We start from the raw sequence: 25,721 nt of genomic DNA, 5'->3' as shown, positions 1-25,721 counted from the left end.
AGATTCCAGCGCTCCCCAGTGCCGGAACACCATGTTTGTCTTAATCCCTGAACGTCGACATTATTGACACGTTTTACAAATCTTGAAACTCAAAGTAATGCTTTAAAGTTTATCTACATGGAATTTGGAACAGTTATATTAATTTATTTCAATAATTCTGTGTTTATAATAAAGCAAATATACATCTTCGAGATCATGTTAACACTTATATGTTTTCTGATAGTAGTGTCTGCTTTCTGCTTGGCTCGGGTGTTTTCGAGAAGCCGAAAAGCTCCGAAAAGCAGAGCTTTTATTAGTGGTTTGGGGACCGTACCTTCACCAGCATCTACCCTTCGCCATATGATACTTGAGAAGCGTTGGTTTCCCTCACAGTGGCTGCAAGCAGAGAGGTTGCTGCTTGCCAACGGGCTGCGGAGAGAGTTTGCGGCCGTAAAATTTCGCGAAATCGAGTGCGATAGAAAATAAATAATGCACTCAACGTTAAGTACATTATATAATATTTTAATAGTGCAAGCAGTGCTTGCTTTGCTTGTACTATATCTTCGCCACTGGCGGAAACTTTTTCATGACTCCGTGCATGCCTCTGCGCACAGGCCAGACTATGCTGGTCCAGAGCAAGTGAGAGAACAACTGGGGATGCGGCACAGGAATTGAGGCGGCCGTAAGCTCGAACGCTTACGAGATTCGAATCTCCTCGTTCGTAAATGTATTAATTTAACTATATTTTGGCAAAGCAAGTGCTTTTTCTGAGGGTAGAGGCATGGCACGGCGGCTCTCCCCTTCGCCGCTGGGATGATGTGATCAGCATCACGCCCCTGACCGCCTTTATCCCCCTGACCTAAATCACACCTCAATTTTCTTAAGTGGTCAGGTGGAGTTATGGTTACGTTGTTAGGTTCTGTTAGTTCTATTAGCATAAATACGCTGACAATGTATTCTTTATGCTAAGAGAACTAAACCTAGCTAGCCTGACCTAACATCTTAGGGATTTAGCCTAAAAATAAAGGTTTTCCCCGGGGACATCAGAACGTAAGGTTGCTCTAGTGTTGTGCGATAAGGGAGACATGTTTATCTGTTTCAAACGGATGTTGAAGATGTAACTGGTATGATTCAGCTGCATATGACAGTCGTCAGAACACATGATCTCCTGACGTCATTCCAGCCACGGAAGAGAATTAAGCATATCTGCAGGTTAATGGTGTGCCATCATACGTATTTCAGATTACGACACTCTGTATCCCTAGTCTGGGGCCATCCTATGTCGTCTTATGAGATTCTAAAGGTGAGGCCCCAGAACAGGTATAGAAAATGAAAATGTTTGTGCAAATAACTGTATGTCCGATAGCTATATCCTACAAAGAAGTAGCCAACTTCGTATCAGTAGATACAGAATACGGAAATACCAATCATTTGATTCTATTGGAAGTAGTTGTCTGCGTTAATTGTGTAAGTACACGCTTGATTTATTTTTGCAGGTATTGTAACTTTTAGCGTAGTGTAAGAATTTAGACAGCATAAAGTTCCCGCTAGGTTTAATTGTCTGTTTTCAGCGGGTAAATATGACGAGAAATGTCAAGCTCAATTTCATTTTTATATTTTTTCTCGGGATTATAATCGTAATTATAAATGCAGCAGAATTTCGAACATTTGTGAAAGAGATTCATCAAAGAGTAATAGCGTACATGTTATGATCATGAAACAAAAGGAGCAAGTGATGTAGTTCTAATTTTGGTATATGAATGAACAATGTGATCCAGGAGTTTATCCAGTTTTCCACCTAAGGTGATATAAGTTTACATTTAGGGGGAGTAAGTATAAATTTAGAACGAAAATTACCGTTAATTGGAAATGTGCTTTCTCTCTCTCTCTCTCTCTCTCTCTCTCTCTCTCTCTCTCTCTCTCTCTCTCTCTCTCTCTCTCTCTCTCTCTCTCTCTCTCTCTCTCTCTCTCTCTTTCTTTCTTCTTCCTAGAGACATAGCGAAAGATAGAGACAAAGGGGTCGTGAGGAAATTTTGGATGTGTGGATAAATCACTGGATGCAACCCACCACCATAATTTTATTTGTATTATTATTTAGGTTATCATGTCTACAACAGCATTATATGTAAAACAATATGTATTGCAAATTTCGCGAAAATCTACGGTTTCCATTCCGAAAACTAACGCCTTATTTTAGCTTATTTTGCAATATCTAGACGTTTCCGACAACTTTTAACTTCAGATTCGTAATTACGAAGCCTCAATTAGTGAGTAAGCCAAATATGAAGAAAATCTGAGAGGGTCCGGTCATCTTAAGTCGTTCCATTTCTCAAAATATTTTGACATAAGCACAGCTCATGTCATAGCTCTAATAAACGTTTCCATACATTTATAATAGTGGGCTATTGTAGCTTTGGACCTTCTATAACGAATACAGTATATTATTATAAACAGATCTCAGCATGGATTTCAAAAAGTTAAATGATAGCTATTGCACAGCTAATTGATTATTATATATGGCCCAAGTTTCGATTGTTTAATTCTGACAATCATGATACACAAGAATGTTTGGTAAAATTTCAGTAACCGCAAAACGTATTTCTTCAATTTTACAGGGGAAAGTACTTACCGAAATGAGTTTATTTATACTTTAGGAAGGTCTTGGAAGTGTGCGTTTCCCTCCTTGAAAATTTTTGGCCGGTAAATCATGTAATTTTCGACATTAATTTCACTCCGATGCACGAAAGCTGTTCCCTTGCTGCCCGTCTACTACGTGAACCAAATATTTGCAAGCGTTTCATGACGTCACAACTGGTCAGTGTTTCCAAATAAGTAGTTTTGTAAGTGTGTAACAGTTGTAGAACATAAATAAACGTGCATTACTGTTCATCATTTGTTATTACGAACTTGCGACAACATGACGTGCACAGGATGCATGGTGAAATTGCACGGCGTTGAAGATCCTGTACAATTTGTACTTCACCATGGAATTTTGAAGGAATTGGAATGTCCAAAATGTAAAAGTCCATGTGAACTGCACATTTTACGTAATGGTAGGTGGCTAAATTTATGTACGAAGAGAATCCAGGGATGTGAAAAAATGAGGAAGAAAAAAGTTTCGTGGGGCTATTCATGAATGGTTCGTGGGGCTATTCGTGAATGGTTCGTGGGGCTATCCGTGAATGGTTCGTGGGGCTATCCGTGAATGGTTCGTGGGGCTATCCGTGAATGGTTCGTGGGGCTATCCGTGAATGGTTCGTGGGGCTATCCGTGAATGGTTCATGGGGCTATCCGTGAATGGTTCATGGGGCTATCCGTGAATGGTTCGTGGAGCTATCCGTGAATGGTTCATGGGGCTATCCGTGAATGGTTCGTGGAGCTATCCGTGAATGGTTCGTGGAGCTATCCATAAATGGTTCGTGGAGCTATTCGTGAATGGTTCGTGGAGCTATTCGTGAATGGTTCGTGGGGCTATCCGTGAATGGTTCATGGGGCTATTTATGAATGGTTCGTGGGGTTTTCGAACCCGAAAAAAAATATTTTTCTAATTTTAAAAAACAAATTTAACTATGTTTGCCTAACCTAACACAACCTAACCTAACCTTGCCGTGCATAGTTCGTGGGTCTATTTATCAATCGTTCGTGGGGCTATCCGTGCATGGTTCATGCGTTTTTCGAATCTGGGAAGAAATACAAAATCAGTAACACCAAAGTAGGTATTTTTCCATGAAGAAAAATATGAAAATAAGGGAATTAGAGACGTTTGGTGGTTACCGAAATTTTACCGAATGTTTTTCATGGTTCCATTTCTATTTGTCTTATGTCATACTTCGGAGTTTTAGCAATTATTTACTGAGTGTTTGTTGTGATATTTCACGTCGATATACTATGTGATTTTTCTCTTGCAACCAGCCATTCGTTTACTGTCATCTCTGTTATGGACCTCTGTTGCCATCTTGGCCACGTGTGTGGTGCGAAGGGGTTTTGCAGTTAGGCCTGCTTTACAAACTCTTAGCATCACAATAGTTTCCATAAATGCTTTCTGCTCTTTGATCCTTGGGTCAGAAGTAGTCTGCAGAATATCTTGTTGATGGGAAGCCAGAATATTTGCATAAGGTACTTTTTACATGTTTTCCTCCCCAATAAATTGGTCACTTAAGAACTGCGCTAATTGCTTTCAGAAAGCTTCATATTTACTTTCACAATGAGGGGAGCCACGCGACAAGCTCCTAATGAGAGTTAGGAAGACTATCGTCTGGCTGCCTAGCCAGCAATCCCAGCTGTCATAATAGCCGACCGCTGATCTTCTTTTATTTGTTATTTTTTTATTTATTTTACTTTTCATTTGTATATAACTTACCCCATTTTCTTCATTGACACAACACTGTTTATTTATTTGCGTGTGTCCAAGTTGTAAACAGAAAGACACATTGGGATTTAGGTTCGAGAGTCAAACCAAGGACTCGGTGAAGAGTCAAACCAGGGACTCCATTAGGAGTCGAGCCAAGGACTCGGTGAAGAGTCAAACCAGGAACCAGAGAAAACCAACTTCAAGGAAGATGCAGCCAGGAAGACGTTATTCTAGAGAGGATACTTCAGTGGCGGACTTCACCAGGAAGAGGAAGCTTGGTGAATCTGTCAATGTTGTGGACAATGTGATAAAGTGAATGAACTAGTGACAATTACATTATTCAGATACTCGGAGAACAGTTGGATATCTTTAGTGTGTGTTGGATGATTTTGTAAATATGGTGATCTGGTTTTTGAGTGTATTGTTTTTTCTTGTTCCTCTTGAAGGGGGAACTATGTAAGGGTCGGATTGACCATTACTGGTTTTGGTAATATGTTAATTAATTGCTGGCCAGCTACAAGGTGTAGGGTTAAGTAATATGTTTCCATGAGTGTACTTTTGTGTTATTATTGCATGTAAGTGTATGTGCTCATTGGATTGTGCTTTGCTGGATGTTAGATTCCCCTGTTTTTACCTCCCCAGTTGGGGGAGCTACCTGTCTTTCAAAAGACCGTTGCAGTGGAATTTTCCAACGCTACGGGGTCCACGTCCATGGACGTTTACCCCGACTATAAAAAAGGCCAGTGGGCTTTAGCAAAAAAAAACAGTGTTTCCCCATTGATCGACGAAAGAGGAACGTCTCCTCACGTTTAGTCCACTTATGGTGGCTAAACTGGATATAACAATATAGCCCCTGTTGCTGTCCCAAGTCCCCATTTAGAAAAAGCTTTGAATATGTGGATATTTCCGTATTGAATAATTGATGCCCAAAAGGAGTAGTGAAGGTGTAAGGAAACACATTTGTAATGAACGGAATATCATTGAAGCTGAGGATAGGCTCGCAGAGATAGTTATGCTAACTCTGCGGTAAAGGAAGTGCCGATGGTTATGCCATAGGTGCGCAATTATATTGATTTAGAGATTTGGTAATTTGGTCTATGCAGACACACATGGAGATGCTATGTAAAATATGTATATATATATATATATACCAGGTGTAGAAGTATGAAACCGGAATTGGCCGATAGATGGTGCTAGCCAGCTGTGGAGGGTGCGGAAGATCGCGTAAGCAGTGCCAGCTGCTGCCCACCACTCCCGAGGACGTTATATCGGAACACAGTTACCCGAGTGCCAGACAGAGGAAGGTGTTGCACACCCGGAACATGTCGAGTTTTGTGCCTACGAACTACGATTTGCGGACAGCATTGGTGTTCTGTTATCATTTGAAGAAAACCGCCGCAGAATCGCATCGAATGCTCGTCGAAGCTTATGGCGAACATGCTCTCGGGAAAACACAGTGTTTCGAGTGGTTCAAGAAATTCAAAAGTGGCGATTTTGACTTGCGAAATGAGGAACGTGGGAAACCTCTGAAAAAGTTCGAAGACAACAAATTGCAAGCCTTATTTGATGAAGATGATACCCAAACGCAGCAGGAGCTCGCGGAACAATTGAATGTGATGCAGAAAGCAGTTTCTCTTCGGTTGACAGTTATGGGAAAGGTGCAGAAAGCGGGCAAATGGATTCCGCATGAACTGAATGAAAGACAGCAAGGATCCCGCAAGACCACTTGTCAAATGCTGCTCGCCAGATACAAAAGTAAATCGTTTCTCCATCGCATAGTGACCGGCGATGAGAAATGGATATATTTGGAGGATCCTAAGCGTCGTAAATCGTGGGTGAATCCAGGCGAACCATCGACATCCACTGCAAGACCAAATCGCCTTGGAAAAAAGACACTGCTCTGTGTTTGGTGGGATCAGCGGGGCATCATCTATTATGAGCTGCTAAAACCCGGTGAAACCGTTAACGCAGATCGCTACCAACAGCAAATGATCAATTTACATCGAGCATTACGTGACAAACGGCCGGAGTATTAATCAAGGCAACGCAAGGTCATCCTGCTCCATGACAACGCCTCACCACACACAGCAAAACGGGTCCGGAAAACGATCGAGGCGTTCAAATGGGAGATACTAGGGCATGCGGCGTATTCTCCCAACTTGGCTCCTTCAGATTATCATCTATTTGCCTCACTGGGATACGCTCTTGCAGAACAGCGCTTCAATTCGTATGAAGATGGACGAACATGGCTCGCGGACTGGTTCGCTTCAAAAGAACGTTTTTTTTTTTGGCGTGGCATTCATAACCTGCCGGAAAGTTGGGAGAATTGTGTAACTCGCAATGGAGCTTACTTTGAATAAAATATTGTTTCTCAGTTGCAAACACCAGCCGTTTACTTCTTGCAAACAAATTCCGGTTTCATACTTCTACACCTGGTAACTAGGTATAATAAACCTATATATCCTACTAGAATGTTATGATTTAAAGAACTACGGTACTGTCCATTTAACAAGTTGTATATTCACTTTCTGTACATGTGTAAACGAACCCAGGGACATAAAAATATGGACTTAAACTTATTTAAAAAAAATACTGTTTTAATAATATAAGACACTGTACGAGCTACATAAAATACAGTAGTACGCTTACATTGACATTAATTGTAAAATAATACATCTTTGAGAAACTATCAGTATCTGTCACTGTAGAGTGCAACACACATATTTTTCGCACATACCAATTTTTGTTTTGTCTCCCTCTCTCTTAGCATCACGTACTCTACGCTGCTCGCAAACCTTTGCCATTGTTGCCATATTGTCATTCCATTCCTGGACACACTCGCACAAACAACATTGTAAACAATTGAATAGCGCTCCAGCTCACAGTTCACATTGTTCGGCAGGAACGGTAATGTGGCAATATAGCATGACGAAGTGGTTGCTTCTTTTATGCAGTGCATGTTCATTGGCTAGCTAGTAACTAGTGTTGCCAACTGTAATAATGAAGCACTATTTCTGTCACAGAAGGAGAAAGGCAGTTAAAGTGACGGTGAGTTTTGTTGGATTCGAAGCACCATATTTTTATTTCATACTAAGTATTTGACTGGTTTGACGTGCGTGTGTATATGTGAAAATGTGTGTTTGTTAATGAACGTTAAATTCCATAATGCCTCCAGTTCTGTCAAAGTTGAAATCAAAAACCTTGCATAGCCAAGCTCGGGGAAATTCACGTTCAAAAGAAATAAATTATGTGGATCCATGAGCATTTCAACTCTTGGCTCCGGCACGTGTTCTTGTAGAAATTGCATAGAGGAGGCTGTAATTTTTGCTGCGCAATGCGATGCATATTGTTTTTTTTGATGGGTGACAATTTCATAGCAAATAAAAAAAAAAAAAAGACACTCAGCTTATAGTCTAGTGGCAGTATATGTACTTGTTATTGTTGTGGAAGCCGGCATAATTTGTAAATGTACAACAAAGGCAACCGACTGTCGCCAATCGCAGAGAGGCAATAATACTGCTTGAGTAGCAGTGTTGTGGTCCAATTGTCGCAGTTTAACACGTTCGCATATTATTAGTTCTCAAAGCAGTGTATTATCTGTTGTTGCAGTTCCGTACCAGTATAGACTGGTTTTGTGAGTGAACAGTTAGAGCGCCACCAGTGCATTAATGCAATGGAAAGTAATAGTGTTTATTTTGTTTGAAATCACTCAAATAAGGAATCACTATGAAGACGTCTTCTTTGTAGCATTTTTGTTAATTTTACGTATGTGTTAGTCCATATTTTTCGAATTTTTAGTCCATATGTATGTAGCTACATACTAAGCCACTTATTAGTACATATTAATCCTAGTCCTGGTATAATGCATGACGTTTAAAACTCAACGTTAGATAGACCTGAATTCTCTAACTTTCTTGTTGGAGGTAACAGCTGTGCATCGCACTGCAGCAATTTTTCTATCTGCTCCATTAGCAACACTGCTTCTTGAGTGTGTCGCTCATCGCACGGCAGAAATGTAAGTGTTGGGCTCTAGTGGCACACACATTGCAAAATAAAACCTTCATCTTCAAACTCGGACACACAACTTTTGAGTTTTGAAATTATTGATTGCACTTCTCTTGGCATTGTAACTATTACCGTGACTGTCTTGATGAGAAATCAGAAGTGAATCCCGTAGGTTTGCCACAAAATCTTTGATACAACACACCACATAAGAGGCACATGCAAAAAAAAGGGGGGGGTAACACTTCCATATACTGGAAACTGATTTCTTCATTTTTACAGAAGAAACTACTTACTGAAATCACTTTCTGTATCATTGTTGAAGTTCCTCAATGTGTTTCCTTTCGCCGAGTAATATTTTTTAGCGTGAAATCTTTTTTTTGTCTATAAAAATATCTCCGACAATTCCTGTTGCTTCCATTTGCTTCTATACGTCAAGGATGGTCCGTGCGTTTCATGACGTAACCCCCTGTCAATGTTTCCAAACACGCCTTTTTGTTGCAAGATTTCTTATTTTTCGAAAATTCAAACTATACTTGCCTAACCTAACCTAACCTTACCATGTTTTGTGGGGATAACATCAATGGTTTGTGGGGCTAATCAATGTTTTGTGGGGCTAACATCGATGGTTTGTGAGGCTAACGAGGTATTACCATAATTTCAAATCCGGCCACAAAATTAGGTATTTTTCGGTGAAGAAGGTTGGATGCACTGCATACACACTCCAAATCGACAAAACACTGCCACGACGTGCGATGAACCAGTACGCTATCGCGACATTGTGTGTTACAGAACCGGAAAAAGGAAAAACGTGAGTACTCGTAAATTTAAAACATAGACATTATTTTCGTTAGAAATTCATTATTACATCTAGAGAAATATTCTGCAATGTAGAATTGTACGTTAGCAATGTAAAAAAGTGCGAAAGAAATTATTTCTAGGTGTTTCCACTATACGGAAGTAGTACCAAAAAGGGCAGATCATTTTTTGCTTGGGACTGGCAACACTGACAAAGCTGCACGTGCACGGAAGCATGCTTTAGTATTCTGTACCTGCAACAGAGGTATATTTCTCAGTGTGGAGGTGCGTACATACAAGTAGCAGGAAGTTAAAAGGCTGCTGTTATAGGAAATCCTGCCAAATGCAAGGTGAGGTCGGTGATTAGATTTCTCAATGCAAAAAGGACTGAGTGCAGCTGACATTCATCGGGAACTGTGTGCCATTTTCGGGAAGGACGTTCAAATGTCCATGACAACGAGCTAAGCGACAGGCCCAGTGTTCAGACGGACGACCTTGTGCAACGTGTTGATGAGAAAGTGTGATCCAATTGCCATTTCACCGTTACTGATCTAGGCAAGGATTTTCGTCAAGTGTCTGATAAAACATTGCACCGATTTGTAACGGACAATCTAGGTTATCGCAAACTGTGTGCGAGGTGGGTGCCAAAATTGTTGACAACCACTCGTAAAGATGAAAGAATGAAATCAGCACCTGCTTTTTTGGCCTGCTGGGAGAAGGATGGGGATGACTTGTTTTCTCACATAGTGACTGGAGACGGAACCTGGCTATCGTACGTCACTGGTGAGTCGAAGCAGCAATCCATGCAATGGTGTCACTCCTATTCACCGAAACCGAAGAAATTCAAGCAAACGCCATCACATCGCAAAACTGTGTTTTGGGACCAAAAAGGTATAATCCTCATGGAATTCCTGGAACCAGGATGAACCATCACAGCAGATGTTTATTGCCAAACACTGTCTAATCTGCGTCGTGTCATCCAAAACCTGTGAAGAGGAATGTTACTGTCTGGAATTCTGCTTATTCATGACAACGCCTGCCCACACACACACAGCTGACCGTACTGTTGTGACAATTAAAAAATTCTGATGGGAACGTTTTATTCACCCACCATACAGTCCCGATCTTGCCCCAAGTGATAACTTTCTGTTCCTTCATCTCACAAAAAGTGGCTTGCTTCGCAACTTTTCGATGATAGTGAAGTTCTCAAGGCATCAGTTCTCGACTGGCTGAGATCCCAGGCGGCAGATTTCTACAGAGCGTCTTGGAGCATCATGGTGACTATGTTGGAAAATAGCCAGGGTATGCACTTGTATAGCATCAAAATAAAAATTTTCTCGCTTGATTTTATTCTCTGTAATAACCAGTCGGCCCTTTTTTTTTTTTACATGCCCCTCGTATAATGTAATAAGAATTACTTCCAGGAATATAGTAGACTTGAGATGTCAAATTTATGAGCCATAAGTGATGTAGGTGATGGACAGTGATGTGTGTTGTTAATGTGAGATAGCTGACAACTATGAAGCAGTTTGTTTTTTACAAAGTGATTTTATCCTTAGCCTTTTTACTTTGCACTTTTGACTTGCTTATGTTTTTGTGATATTATAGGTTCACCCTGAAGAAGGACCCGACGGCAGACCTGAAACGTAATTTTTAGAAAGAATTCCCAGATAAGTCAAAACTGTATATTACCTCTAATGTGAACGTTATTGTAGATTAATTACTTTTACATTTATTTAGTTACAGATTTGGAATCATCAAAGATGTCGCTGTATCCATCATTGGAAGACATGAAAGTGGACCAAATAGGCAAGGTAATCAATTTGCAGTTGACTAGAACTTTTTTTTTTTCCTATGTAGAGCAGTTTGTTATATTTGGCAGGTTGTGCATTGTTTTCAAAGTACCTTTCTGTAAGTCATTCTTTTCTCACCATGTTCTGAATATCTTCCATCCTTGTTATTATTTATTCTTCTCTCTTCATTTTTCTGTTGGACTCGAATGAAGTACTTAATGTAATACTTTCTCCACTTTTTTCTATTTGTTTCCTTGCCTTAACTATTTTTTTCTATGTCCAGTCAGCAGGTCTTTAAAGCATCTTTGTTATTTATTCTGTGATATGCATTCAGCATTTTTTTTTAAAATTAGTATTAAGTAATTTCCACAAGTTGGTACTTTTGAGCAGGTTTTCTCACAACTTTCGATCTTATTTCATGTTGAATAAAATTCATGTCCAAATAAATAAGAGAGTAAAATGTATTATTCAGATTTTAAAATTAAATCAATACTTGTTGCCACATAATTATTATTATTATTGGTAGCTTTACATAGTGGATTAATATAAATATGTTGAAACAGGCCCAGTCCCGAGTGATAGAGTCTCAGTACCAAGCAATGGCACAGATACAAGGTCATGTACCAGAAGCCGCGGCGCCACTCCCATATCCTGTGAGCCCCAATGAGATGCCCATGCCCGGTGGTGGAAGCACGCATTCGTTGTATCCAGCTCTTCAGGACTACATGGGGTTGGAGTTATCCCCGGAAGTTATTGCTGCCAACATGCCGGAGTATACCGTAGCCATTCCATCGCCTGTAAGTATCTATTTTGATTTTGCAATGTTGTTGGTCCTTTGTGAAATGGCAGTCTATAATTTATGTAAAAGATTCTTCAACTAACATTTTAAAAGGTTCTCCTCCGATTTCTACCAAATGTTTTTCTTGAAGTCTGTAAATTGTACTTCTTTTCTGCATGAATGTCCTAAATGACTCAAAGATAAAATTCATAATCATTAAAGTATATATTTTGTTTACAATTAAATAATCACAAACAAAATTTCTTGTTGTTACAAGGACTATTGTAAAAATCAGGTCTTATATATTGGTTAAAATGTTGACTAAATCCCATTAAGATAATCCACAAAATATGTTGTACTAAATTGGTTATCATTTACCAGCAGTGGTGTATTCTAAAAATTTGACCTGGCATACCAAAACAATTCTTATTTTATTGTATGTGTTTTATTATATATTAATTAGATATAATAGAAATAAAATACTAATGCATGTATGCAAGTAAAACAAACACACTAATCCTACAACTTGAAATTTTTCGGCAGTTTTAGACAAAAATGAAAAATTTTGGTTAACCATTTATTTTTATCTTTTTTTAGAGAGATGTTGCCATTCCAACATCAATGCAAGGTTCTCTTGGAAATATGGTTGCACCGCTTTCAGGAGATTCACTAGGCTTGCAACGTGCTCAAGTTACTCATGGTATTCGTGAGGTAAGCATGTTATATTTCAACATAACAGAGGATAATTGCTAACTAGGTACATGCAGTGAAAACCTTATTACGTATTTTTTTCAGTGGCATGTTGCTACAAGCTTTATTTGCTTATTGAATATGATTTATAATGCTGAGAACAGCTTGGAAATAGCATTAAGTATATTGATAAACAAACATGGTGGATTCATACCTTCACAGCCGAGACCATTAAAGCCTAGTGCTATTGATCTGATGAAAAGGGGAGAGAAGGGGAATGTATGACAATGAAAGGTTTCCAAATTGTCTGATAACCTTGAGGTCCAGCTGTGCAATATAGAAGTTTGATATGCTTTGAATATTGATATTATTGATATAAGTAAATATCTTTCAGTCTTACAGGGCCTCCCTGGTGGCAGTGTTAATGCCATCACCTTGTAATAATCAAGGGGTCTCAGGTTCAGTACCCGGTGGAGGCACATAGTGGCTCAGATTAATCTATCTGTGTATAAAGTGGACTAAAATACTTAAACTTTCAATTTTAACATTTCAATTACAATTTTAACTAGGAGAAACAGAATAGTTTTGTTCTTTGGATAAGCAAAAATAGGAGTCCCACACCACAATGGAGTCATTCGCTCTATAGTTTTCAACTCCCACCATTGGGCCAACCTCCATGGCAGAGTGGTTAGCACAGTGCACTACAATGTCAGGGGTCCCTGTTTTAAATCTTGGCCTGTGTGTTCTTTGTGAGTGTTCCTTCATCTTTGCGATGGCAGAATAACAAAGTAAAATAAACCAAATCAACCCCCACCATTGAGAACTGAAAATAAGCAAATGGTACTGTTGCATTCAACTATGTAAAGCACAAGGTTATTCACTAAGGTTATCATGGATCACAATATCTGTGTACCTATTCAATGATGATAATATTGATATCAGCATCAGTATTGTCAATATGTAGAGGTTGAAATTTTTACTCAATATTAAAATAATGCGCAATCCCACTTTCAGCAAATAAGATCCATATGTTTACGTAACAAAAATTTTCAGGTTTTTCAAATTTAGTTTATTTATGTAAGTGTTTGTCATTTGTGCAAATTCTTCAATTAGGATTGTGCGTACATTTTCCTGTTTTCGTAAGTTATTTGGTCCCACTCATCAGAAAAAAATATAATCAGCATCCTACTTTTTTTTTTTCTTTTTCAAATAATTATAAATACAATCATGCTGATATTTTTTAATGTCAATTTTATTCTCCAGTACAACTCTGAATTATTTTCCTTGTAGCTCGTTCTTTGCAAAGATGGGTCAGGAAAAGTGGGGCTGAGAGTGAAGCCAATCAACAACGGAGTATTTGTGTGCCTTGTACAAAAGGGTTCCCCTGCAGCATTGGCAGGGCTGAGGTTTGGAGACCAGATTTTGCAAGTTAACGGAACAACCGTCGCTGGGTTTTCCATGCAAAAGGTGCATGATATGTTCAGAAAGGCATCTGTAAATAACATCTCAGTTGTCGTGCGTGACAGGTATGCTTGGGGAGATAAATTTTCTTCTAGTTTTATATTATTTGTAAGGGATCAACTAGTACTGTGAACAATGTATGTGTTCAAATTTAATTACTAATAAGTAGAGGCACATATTTTTAAAAGCAAAATTTATGTAGAAAAACAGTCAATTTCAGGTTCAAAAGAGGTAAATAAAATAAAATTTGCTTTTATAACAGTGAAAAAGCATTACATTTTAGTTTTAAAAATGTGAATATAATCCAAAATTTGATTTTAAAAACTGCACTTACTACACAAAATAAACATATTCCTTCAATAGCACATCTATGTTGTTACCAGAATATTAAGTTTATTCCTGTATAAAGGGGTCCATTTTTGCTTCTCAAATATACAGCAGAATTAATCAATTTTCCATGAATTTCATGACACTCATAATAATTCTGGCTTCAGAAATTGTCGTGTCTGTAAATAAACTAAATTTCATGTTTAAGAGTATTTTGCATTTTGCAGTTCTTTTCACATCATTTCATGACAATACAGGGTAGGAAAATGCACCTCACACCTTTGATAGACATGAAAAATTAACATTACAATGTGTTATTTCACATTTCGTGTTTTCATAAAAAACTAAATATGCATGCCTCTACTAATAAGTTTTTTTTTCGAGAATCAGAAGTGTTCAAAATAGAGATTTTTTGATTGTGCTTAAAGTGGCTTAACCCTTTAATGCCTGCAACAGCAGGGGCTAATTTCACAGTACATGCACAGCACCCAAGCTGTACTACTGTAAATTATGTTATGTATAGGAAACTAAGAATGGTCAAGCCACAAATGATACCTCGTTTTCATGTCACACTAAGAAAAAGAAAAGGAAAAACATGAATGTAATTAACATATGCACAGAAATGGAATTTTACAGCCAATGATATGTCATTTTTTACCCTTTTCTGAAAATTAGTGCTGTTCTGGACTGTTATGTACCTTGTATACCTTAAATTTTGTGTACAAACTCAAAATACTGTAAGTTACAGTATAACTCTCAAAAGTAGGTAATTTTCTTTAAGCATAATTCCAGAATGACACCCTTTCACTACCCACTGTTGCATGTGGCCATAATTATACATATTTAATTGAACATACTGGTGTCTACACAGGACAGACACTTACAAGATATAAATCTTTGGATGCCTACAATTATCTTTTAAATCAAGGCACAACATTTTTAGAATCCCGACGGTCGGGATGGAAAAAACTGTCATTTTCCGAATAAATCTGGAGATATTAAACTGTAAGTGTTGAGTGCAGGTTCTTCAGTAAGCCCGGAGTGTGGAGATAAAAATATAACTTGACCGAATTCACAAGCAAAAGCGTATAATTCACAAACTTATCAACACAATATGCATAAGCAACTTACATTGTGAAACAGACAGTACATGTCCTTTTCTCTCACGAAGGACAATACAAATTTGCAGCATACATTATGAAAACGAGACAATAGAGCTGTGGTAGATAACAGGTAATTAGGTCTGGTGCACACCGATGACACAGATCAGTCTGGTGTACATCTTTAGTCTGTATACGACAATAAGAATCTCGAATTCTACACTATATTTCCCCCTCAAGGGATTGTTTTTGTATTTATGGAATAAAAGCTGCTAATTTAAAGAAATTTCAGACACTTAATAGTACACAAAATATCGAGAATAACAATTTTTAAACACTATCATTTGAACGTTCTCAACTTTTCCAGTTCCCAATATGGGAAATCATTTGCCGAAGTTGGTATCGGGATGACATTTTGTTTTATCTGGTACCAGTACCACCTTTTCAGGATTCCACAAACCCATAGCGATTACTTCAGGCAGAGCCTACTGCTGTTTGTCGGCTTCCAATTTTCATGCCTGGCAGCTCAAAACTAATAATTTTGGTACCCTAGATCTTGAGGGAATTACTGAAGGATAATCTGTGGTAGATTTTTTTACCCCTAATTGCATTTAACACCCTACTCCCATGCACACTTCCTTTCTTTCCTGAATGACACAACATTAACTCTGTTTAGCTATTGTTGGCTTACAAACTGGAAGTTGTGCTGAAATTGTGGTGTCTTTGCAAACACACTTCCTTCTGGTGGATAGCCCCTATAGGAAAAAATATAGATATATGTTCACGATGCCAAAAGGGTTAGTTAATTGAGCCACAGTGGGTTCTTAAGTTGCATGATTTAATCAATTTGTTTGAATCTTTCCAAGTCTAAATGATTGAGGTTAATATACAAATTTGGACATCCAAAAGAGTGTGTGTGTGGTGACGTGTCTTTTTAATTTTATGTTGTTGATGATACATGGTGTGAAAGCTTTTTAATTCAAAATGTAAGTTAAATTACAATTGTTATTTAAATATAAAAAAATTGAAGGACAAAATATGTGATTCCCACAGTCCTGTACAGTATACATGGATGAATACTTTTAATTGCATTAGCATTGTGCAGTACCATTAACACCAAGATTGGATTTCTTAGGCCCTTCGAACGAACTGTGACAATGCATAAGGATAGCACTGCCCACATCGGCTTCCAGTTCAAGGAAGGAAAGATCATTGGTCTCGTGAAGGATTCGTCTGCAGCTAGGAATGGCCTCTTGACAGAGCACCAGCTGTTGGAGGTTAACGGGCAAAATGTGGTCGGCATAAAGGACAAGGAGATAACCAAGAATATTGAAGAGGGTGGTGACATCATCACAGTGACCATCATTCCTTCATTTTTGTACGATCACATGGTGAAGAAGTAAGTTGAATTGCGATACAGGACGTAGAATAGTAGAAGCTTGATCTTACTAATTTACATGTTTCTTTTATATGCAGGATAAACACCAGCCATTCCTAGAGACATTGCTTTGAAGGTCCTATTTTCAACGTATTAAATTTAATTCTAAAGATAAGTTCTCCAATGAAAAGATAGAATTACAATGTAGAAATTGTAGCTTTACTGGCGATGTGATTCAAACAAGTGTTCTCAGATTATTAGCTTGGTTAATTCAATGCTATTCGTAATTGGGAAAAGAGAGACGCGGTAGTATATAAATACGGAGAAACTAGTACTCACTTTTATCTGCGAAGCTGTTTTTTCTTTTTCGATTAATTTCAGTGGCCACTGCCACCATCCTCATTGGAACTTGCTGTAAGTTCACAGCAAGTTCCAACGAGGATGGTGACAGTGGCCACTGAAATTAATCGAAAAAGAAAAAACAGCTTCGCGGATAAAAGTGAGTACTAGTTTCTCCGTATTTATTTTCAATGCTAGCGTTCAATATTTCAAGTACATGCATGGGATTCCTGGATGATGAGGGCAGTGTTTGCAATTGAAACCTTGAATGTTGAATTAACCTGGCTGGTAACCAGAGAACATTTGTCCAGATATGATTAAACCTTACAACATGTCAAGGTGAATTATGATGTTGGCACACACTATGGATTTTACCTTATAATTTAATTTTAACTTAAAAAGATGCAAAATTGACCTTTGGAAAAATATCTGTGTGTTCTGCAAAAGATCCAGATGGCATTATGGGTTAATTCTGTAGCCATGTTATCAAGGGTCTGATTTCCATGATGGATACATTTTGGTTGTTGAGTTCGCACTTCTACACCATGCTGCACATGTCCCTTTCATAACACAATTGCATGTGCTGACACTCCCCCAACACATTTTTGTGAAAATATTTGTTATTTTTGGCACTAAACTTGTAATTACCTCTTATATACTGTTTACATAATATTTTTCTAACCGTTATTGGCTATTTGTGCTGACAAAGACATATTTTTGTAGCAGTTACATATGTGGCTGGCAGGGTGCTAACCAACACATTTCTTATCAATATTTTATTGATGTTCAGCAACCTTGTATAGTTACTATTTTGTTGTGTGTACTTAATTGCCATAATCCGTCCATGTTCACATTTGTAATTAATTTTTCATGCACATAAAAAAATGGTTCACTCATGAATACACATTGTGGCAAATTGTAAATGGAATTTGTGAATTCCTGTTTTCAAACAGTTGCCGTCAGTGGCAGCGATTAGGGGGTGGCAGTTGCCCCCCTACTTTTCGTCACTTTTGTCCCCATACTATACCGCGTTTGTTACAACCTGTCCCGGTTCCCGCGCTAGTTGCTCCCTGGCTTTTCTCGGTGCTGGGGAAAGTCAAAGCCAGGCAGCCAATTAAAATACGCAACAGCGTCTACGTAAGCGCCTCTCTTCTGGCTTCCATTTGCTCCTCGCTGCCCAGAAGACGATTTTTTCCTCGTTTCTCATTGGCACCGAAACTGTCGAGTGCTCCCTAGCGCAGGAAAGGGGACAGGTTGTAACAAACGCGGTATATGCTAATCCTTATCTACAAAGAAAAATAAACTGCCTTTGCCCCCCCCCTTTTTGGAACCCAATGACCGCCACTGGTTGCAGTAAGTTGCAATGTTTCCGAGTTGTGCTGCACCATCCACACATGTACTGTGATGTTAAATTCTTGATCCATTTCTGAATTAAGAAACATATTTATAAATTAGAATTGCAAATATTGTTGCACATGATGGTATCTGTTCTTCTTTTATCATGGTAGAGATGTGGTAATTTACTTTCAGTATATGGTATAGCTACGTACATAAACATTGCACATGCCAGCCTCTGTGGCACAATGGTTAGCACAGCATGTGTGTTTATGATATCACTCATCCTTGTCTTTGCAATTAGCGAAAAGTGGCAGAAACGCAAATTAAACTAAACACAATCAATCAATAAACATGGGACATCAATTATGTTGTTTCTTCCAACATCGTTAAGTTTACGAACCACAGATAAATGGACTGGTTAAGTGGTGATGTCACTAGCAGTCGCAGATGTATTTCCAAACAAACCTTTCAGCCCATTTGCTCCTATCCTTTTGCATTGAAAATGTATCAGAAAGGGATAACTTTTGTTACAGTGACAGCAGTTAACAAGCAAAATAGTGAGGTGTATCGTATCGCCCATCAGTGTAATGAAGATTCTGGTGCATACATAAATATTTTACAAATTTCTTACAGATGAGCGGTTAATTAAAAAATGTCAGAAAATCGGTTATTTTTTTAGGAAGCGCATGAAGAATTGAAACCCGCAGAACATTGGCAGTTTTAGCCCATTATTTATTTAAAAATATATATAAGAAGATATGTGGTAAAACCGATTGTAGAAGGTTAGTGTTCGTTACTGTGACAGCAGTTAGGAAATAAAATACTAGTGTCTATCGTGCATTAGTGTAAAGGCTATATCAATGTCCCTATAGTTATTTCTTCACTAACTTCACTAATGCCGTGAGGAATGAGTAAATTATCTGGATATTCTCCAGAATCTAGTCTTTACATTAATGTACGATACACATCATCTTTTTTGTTTTCTGACTGCTGTTACTGAATGCAAATTCACATCTTCTCGATCATTTTGCAATGCTGAAGCATAGTTTGTTGCCTCATGAAAGTTTGTTTGGAACCATACATCCGGGACACTGACTCTGGTAACGTGATGCTTGGCTATTCCATTTAAATAGACCTTACATTATAACGGGAGGCATAGTTGTCTAGTCGGTAGGGCATCTTGACTGCCATGCAGGAGACCTGGAGCGAGTGATATAATGTTGGCCTTGCCCCGCATAAAGCATTTCTGTGGCTCATCCAGCCTCAAGTACAGTGTTTGCTGGCGTTTAAGATGCACGCCCTTTTTTTTGTACACATTTTTGAGGAGAAACCTTTATCACTGAATATTATCGGGTGATTCCCTCGCTAGAGGCCCCAAACTTTTGTCTATAAAACTGCCATTTACTTAGTTTATATTGAAATTTTGTATGCACATACCTTCAACAATGTAAAACAGGATCTAACCCCTCGCAATAGGTTTGGACTCTTCCAGTGACCTTCATTTGTTTTGTTCCGCGACAATGCATCTCGGTAGTGTTGGCTCGAATGTATAGAGATTACAATGTACACAATCGAAGAGCGTGTGTTCCTCGTTCGTAAACACTGGCAAACTGGTTCATTTAAGGCATGTCAAACGGCATTTCACGTGGCCGCGGTGGCTCAGTCGGTAACGTGTCTGACTACCATGCTAAAGGTCCCGGGTTCGATCCCCGGCCGGTTCAAATCCGGGAACTTTTCTAACGATGGAAGCGGCCCCGGCGCCCACCCAGCGTCGAATAACATGGGTACCTGGGGGAAACCCTGGGGGGTAAAGGCGGTCAGGGGCGTGATGCTGATCACATCACCCCCACTCACGACCGGATCAAGAAAGTGTGGGGCGTTACCCCCACACCCCCTATACGCCTTCATGGCGTGGTGCTATGCACAGGGGAGCACTTTGCTTTTTTTTTTTTTGCAAACGGCATTTCAGACTGAGTTTTGTGTGAGACGTGTACCTTCAAAGTGTTGTATCCAGAAATTGGTAATAAAGTTAAGAGACAACGGGAAGTCTTGTCTCACAGCATTCAGGAGGCAGGAAAATGTCTGAAGAGACAAACCAGGATGTAAAGGAGCGATTATTGGCATCACCATCAAAATCATTGCAAGACTTTCCCAAGAAACTAATCTCCCATATTTCACGTGTCAAAAAGCTGCAAAAAAAAATCAAAACTACACGCTTACCGTGTGTTCAAGAATTGCAACCTACAGACCATGAAAACGTGTGTGGTTTTGTTTGAGAGAAATTAAAAGTTTTTGGAGACTGGATTATCTCAAAAAATCTTTGGCCACCAAGATCTCCAGATCTCACCCCACCCAACTTCTTTCTTTGGGGCTTATTGAAGGGAAAACTATACAGAAATAAACCCCGCACAATCGCCCTGAAAGAAGCTATGTGTCAAGAGATTGAAGCCATTACAGTATTTCAAATATAAATTAATGTGTAGGTCTATTTTCAACAAATAACTTATCTAATCTAACTAGGAAAGAATAAATTTTAATCTTCTTCGTGAAAACCCAAATATTCATCTCCAGATATAAATGACTCACTTGAAACCTCTTCTAAATCAGAATCTGAGTCCTCATGAAACAAATTGTCCTCTGTACCATCCAGTGCATTACTAATGCCACACTTCTTAGTTTACACAGCATCCCATGAAGCGTTGGCCCATCACAAACTTGAAGGTAATCAAAAACTGAGTATCGGGGTACCTATTTTTAAAGGGAAAAAGTGTCTTATATGCCGGCAAACACAGTTAATGGGTACCTGGGGGTAAAGGCAGATCAGAGCATGGTGCTGATCACCTCACCTCCCCCTATATATGCCTAATATATAGGGAAACTTGATTACACATTACATTATAACAAGCCTAGTCAACCTACTGTAATTGTGTAAGAGTTCTCTTGTATGCATGTGTGGATTGCAGAGCAAGCTGGAAGGCATCTGCAAATGCAAGTGCATTGCTCAAAACTGCATTACACCAGGACTTGCATGTGAAAGTACAATGTATTTTTCTCTTTTACAGAATGTCCACGAGCTTGATTAAGGGGTTGATGGATCATTCCGTTCCAGACTTGTAAATGTCACACTTTGATTTTCAACTATAAAGCAGGGATCCTGATGAAAAAGTGAAGACACCAATTCAATTCTAGAATTGATTTTCATGTTCTGCACAAATCTACAAGTGCTTAATCAAAAATTTATGAATACATTTTAAGGAGTATTTTATACAGTATATGAGGCATTTGATTAATGATTTAATTCTATAAACACATGTACAAGCTGTTTTTATTATTATCTATATTGTGTTGCTTGCAACATTTCGTAGTAAATGTGCAGCAGTAATACTCTGTGTTTGACATTGTTATATATATATATATATTAATAATAATTGTGATAATGTGGTTCTAATTTTGTTGATATAAGTCATATATTTTATGTAGCTTTTGTTATCCATTTGTATCTTACTTAATTCCTAAATATCACAACTAGCATCTAAAAAAAAGAGAAACATATTGAAAGAGTCCCAGAATTTGAAAGAACTAAACAAAACGTTTATATGCTGTGGTAGTCACTTTACGAATGTGTCCACGTTGCAGTGATTATTGAATAATTTTCATTTCAAAGTAACTTTCTTGAAATTCACATATATATCCCACCGAAGTAATACCCACTCAATTCGCAAGAAAAAGAAAATTGTTCAGGCTTTGGTTTTATATTTCAGGAAGGTTACAATGAAGAATTAAATGATGCAAAGTAACATTAAAGGAAGTCCAGTGTAACCCATATTTTACATTTTCTTGCATGTTAAGTTTTTTCACTTTGATCCCCCCGAGAAATGTAAAATATGAGGTTCCATTGTGTTAGGATGTGTAATTGAATTACCCCATCTTGTTCCTAATAACTAATTTTTTAAAATCGTAGCATGTTTTGACATGTTCGAATTCACTTCTTCAGTACATATGTACTCTCTCCTTACTAACCTTGCTCTAGATGAATCTGAATGAAAGGCTGAACAGAGGTGATAGTAGGATTAGATCTACAATAAAAGGCTTTAATTAAAATACTGTAAGCAGAGGAAAGTAAAATATGTATAACAGAGTTTCTCAACCTGTTTAAGCCATATAGTGCCATTGATGTCCAAAAGTGTCAGTGACTGAACACCATTTGAATTATACTCATATATTTTACAGTCAATAAAATTGTAGGCAAATTGACCTGCACCATATTCAGTTTTGGTTTTAAAGGATGCAAGGTTGAGAATTGAGACAAAACACACAGCATAACCTATGCTCCATTACTTATTGAAAGCAAACAGGCTGTAAAAGAAAAGTAATGAATCTTTAACCTGTACATCTACATGCCAAGCAGATCTAACGGTAATGTGCGAAAAAATATCAAAATTAGCTCCAAACCTGAAGCACCTCTTTCTTTGCATGCAAAAAAGGTTTACACAACAATTTATTGGTAATGTGAAGAGATTATGAACCATTTTAATGTGAAATTCTAATAGATGAAAGGATAAATATGGCGAACATACATTAAATTTATCATAAAACAGATTCTCCAGAACTCAAATTGTGATATTCTCCGGGGATATTGTTATCCTTGATGGAGAAACATTAACAATGAAATTTATACATCACAAGAAAGGTTGTATAGTTATTATAATGCAGGAAAAGTGACACTGGATTTGAGAATTAATATAAATGAATCTTAATATATTACTGTTATTGTGTGAAAGGTTTGCACTATGTAACTTAAGTGTATAAAGAAAATTAAACTGGTATTACTCACACTTTCATCACATTTTTTTGTTATTTTAAGCATTATTTTTGGTTTGATATGTCTTTTGTAATTCAATTAGACAAATTTATGAAAATTTGAATTACCTTTGCAGAAGGAATTTTATTAGGATTTGTAGTGTAATGTAAGTTATTAAAAATCATGTATTATACTCAAATGGGCATTAGCTTTAGTTTTTGGTCAATGCCTTACCACACTCTGGTGTTCGAGTGTGCCAAACCATGACGAAATAAGGTACTTCCTTGCCCATTTGCTCTTTATTAATTGAAAGTTGAAATCAAGAATCAATACCTACAATTAAAATATTTTTTCTTGCATACGTTATCAGTATAAGATAATTTGTACTATTGCATCTTCAAATTTGTTGCTATGAATCGTATCTGTATAATGTGCTGTGAAATGATTTATTTGCAAGAAAGGCTCAAAACCTAGTTTTCATGAAATTCGAATAGAAAAAGTGTGTTTTTCTGTGTAGATGTAGTATGTTACAAGTCTCGGATATTGAGCAACTTCTTTCCTTTACCGAGTTTTAACCTTTTTGTGTGTTTAGGTTATGGGTTTTAATTTCTCCAAACAAATTCCTCTGCTATTTAATGACATGAAAAAGCATTTAATGGGAGTAATATGGTGAATTTAAAGGGGTGTAATGCAGTTGTAATTTTTTAAAGATGAAAAATACAGTTTTGATTTTGTACCAAAATTTAGTTTAGAATAAATGTGAACTGTAATCTATTTAATTGTACTTAACACATTTATTGTATTGTACTTATACTCATTTAGAGTATAAACTGATACCAAAGCAGGGAAATATAATAAATAGCTTAAAATTTGAGATGGGGTATATTTTTAATTGATTCTGAACTTCAATTGCTCAATTCAAATGTCTTGTAGCCAGAGAAACCCTTAACATTTTCTTGTCCATATGTATTTACAGTTTAAAAGTTGTATTATACATCTAACTTGTAAGAACTTCACCATGTGCTTACTGTCACGTGCCATGCTGTAAGTAAATATATTATTTTTCAAATAAAATATAAGTGTTTATATGAACATGTCTTTAATTTCACCCTCAACATTTTCAATTAGAAAAGTATTCAAGTTTTCATGTTTTACTGTACCGGCACATGGAAAGAGGAATGACCTACTGACTGGATGGGCTGATGGAGAACCCTTGCTGCAACCACATGCTTGAAAAAGCCTAGTCCTTTTATTCATGGCAAGATGACATTCAGTTGAAGAATTAGGAAGATGTGATTGGTATTTGTCTGCAAAGAAATGGCCTATATGTGGAACAGAATCGGAGAGAACTAAAGTTTTTCTATGATAAAAATAGAGCAAAATTACAACTAAGCTAAATAGTAACTTGTGTAAATTCGAACATTGTTGATACTTAATAAGTTCTTGTTAATATAACCAGTAAAGTAAGCAAGAAACGAAACAAATGTGAATGTGTTTTGCCCACAACAGCCAAACTGATGTCATTTTCAGTTTTCATAATTTTGTAACAACTTCAGATTTTAAGTACGAAGTATATTACATGCAATGAAATTGTAAATCTCAATCATTTATGAATTTATACTTACTACATAATGTCTGTTAAGAATGAAAGCAAGTATGCAGGAAAAATGTGGACAAAACAAAAAATCTACGGTCCTAGCCTGGAAGCACTAACAGAGTATTGTTGCTGTTGATGAAATGGAGGACCACAAGTAACACTTAATGTAATTTAATGCTGCCAGGTGTGGAAACATTAACAAGGATCTAAACTACACCAGTCAATATTTTTTTGGAGCTTGGTAAACACGAGAGGTCCGCAAAAATGCCACAGGACAGTTTTGCAATTACTTAGAAATTACGCAAAATTCAAATTTTTCACCAATATTGTATGAAAAATGGATTTTGTGATTACGACAGGAATTTTAAAACAAAGCTTTAGTAAAATGATGTACATAATTGCAGTGGAATATTTACAAATTACAGAAATATTAATATTTCGAACAACTTGGAATTAACAGTTTTCAAGCATTGGCGTCCGAGAACCAGGAAGAATATTGGCATTAGTTCAAGGTGGTATCGCTCAGTCCAAAAATTACTGAAGATCATCTGAACAACTTTATTAAAGTAATTTAAAACATTCTCTTCATTCTTTACACAGCCACCTTAAGAGAAAGAAAAATTACATTATACTTCTACTTAAATGTCCATACTTAAATAATAACATTGATTTCTAATTGTACACTCGTGTTCAAAAAGAGCTTTTGGAACTGCTATTTCATTCAAAAGTACATAGAATGAAGTTCTCTTGATAGGTACCAGTTTTAAAACCAATTTCAACATGAAGCTCTGTAGCTCAGTTGGTGGGCGGCCCCTGTGGCGGAGTGGTTAGCACATTGCGCTACTACGCTAGGGGTCCCGGGTTCGATTCCCGGCTCGGCCATGGATGTTTGTGATTGTCTGTCCTGAAAAGTCTTGAAATATGAATGAAATGATATGAGTGAATGAAGTGTGATGGGGGAAGCTTCCGCATAGGGGCTTTCCTTTAAA

General features: G+C 37.6%; 2 protein-coding genes across 2 annotated transcripts in view; both read left to right on the top strand.

Annotated features, from left to right (window-relative positions):
• RpS21 (ribosomal protein S21) overlaps positions 1-25,721 on the top strand; it is a 426,171-nt gene that overhangs the window by 162,886 nt on the left and 237,564 nt on the right. The window lies entirely within an intron of this gene.
• On the top strand, positions 1,339-24,227 carry LOC145994394 (syntenin-1-like). The gene is made up of 7 exons (XM_083130516.1): positions 1,339-1,446; positions 10,871-10,944; positions 11,487-11,720; positions 12,299-12,412; positions 13,682-13,917; positions 16,415-16,678; positions 21,397-24,227. The coding sequence occupies exons 2-7, from the start codon at positions 10,894-10,896 to the stop codon at positions 21,449-21,451; spliced, it is 954 nt and encodes a 317-aa protein (XP_082986642.1). The 5' UTR covers positions 1,339-1,446; positions 10,871-10,893; the 3' UTR covers positions 21,452-24,227.

This window comes from Lepisma saccharinum, chromosome 1 (genome assembly GCF_977018435.1).
Source record: "Lepisma saccharinum chromosome 1, izLepSacc3.1, whole genome shotgun sequence".
Classification (NCBI taxonomy): domain Eukaryota; kingdom Metazoa; phylum Arthropoda; class Insecta; order Zygentoma; family Lepismatidae; genus Lepisma; species Lepisma saccharinum.
The sequence above is the reverse complement of the archived record's forward strand: the minus strand, read 5'-3'. Positions and strand labels throughout refer to the sequence as shown.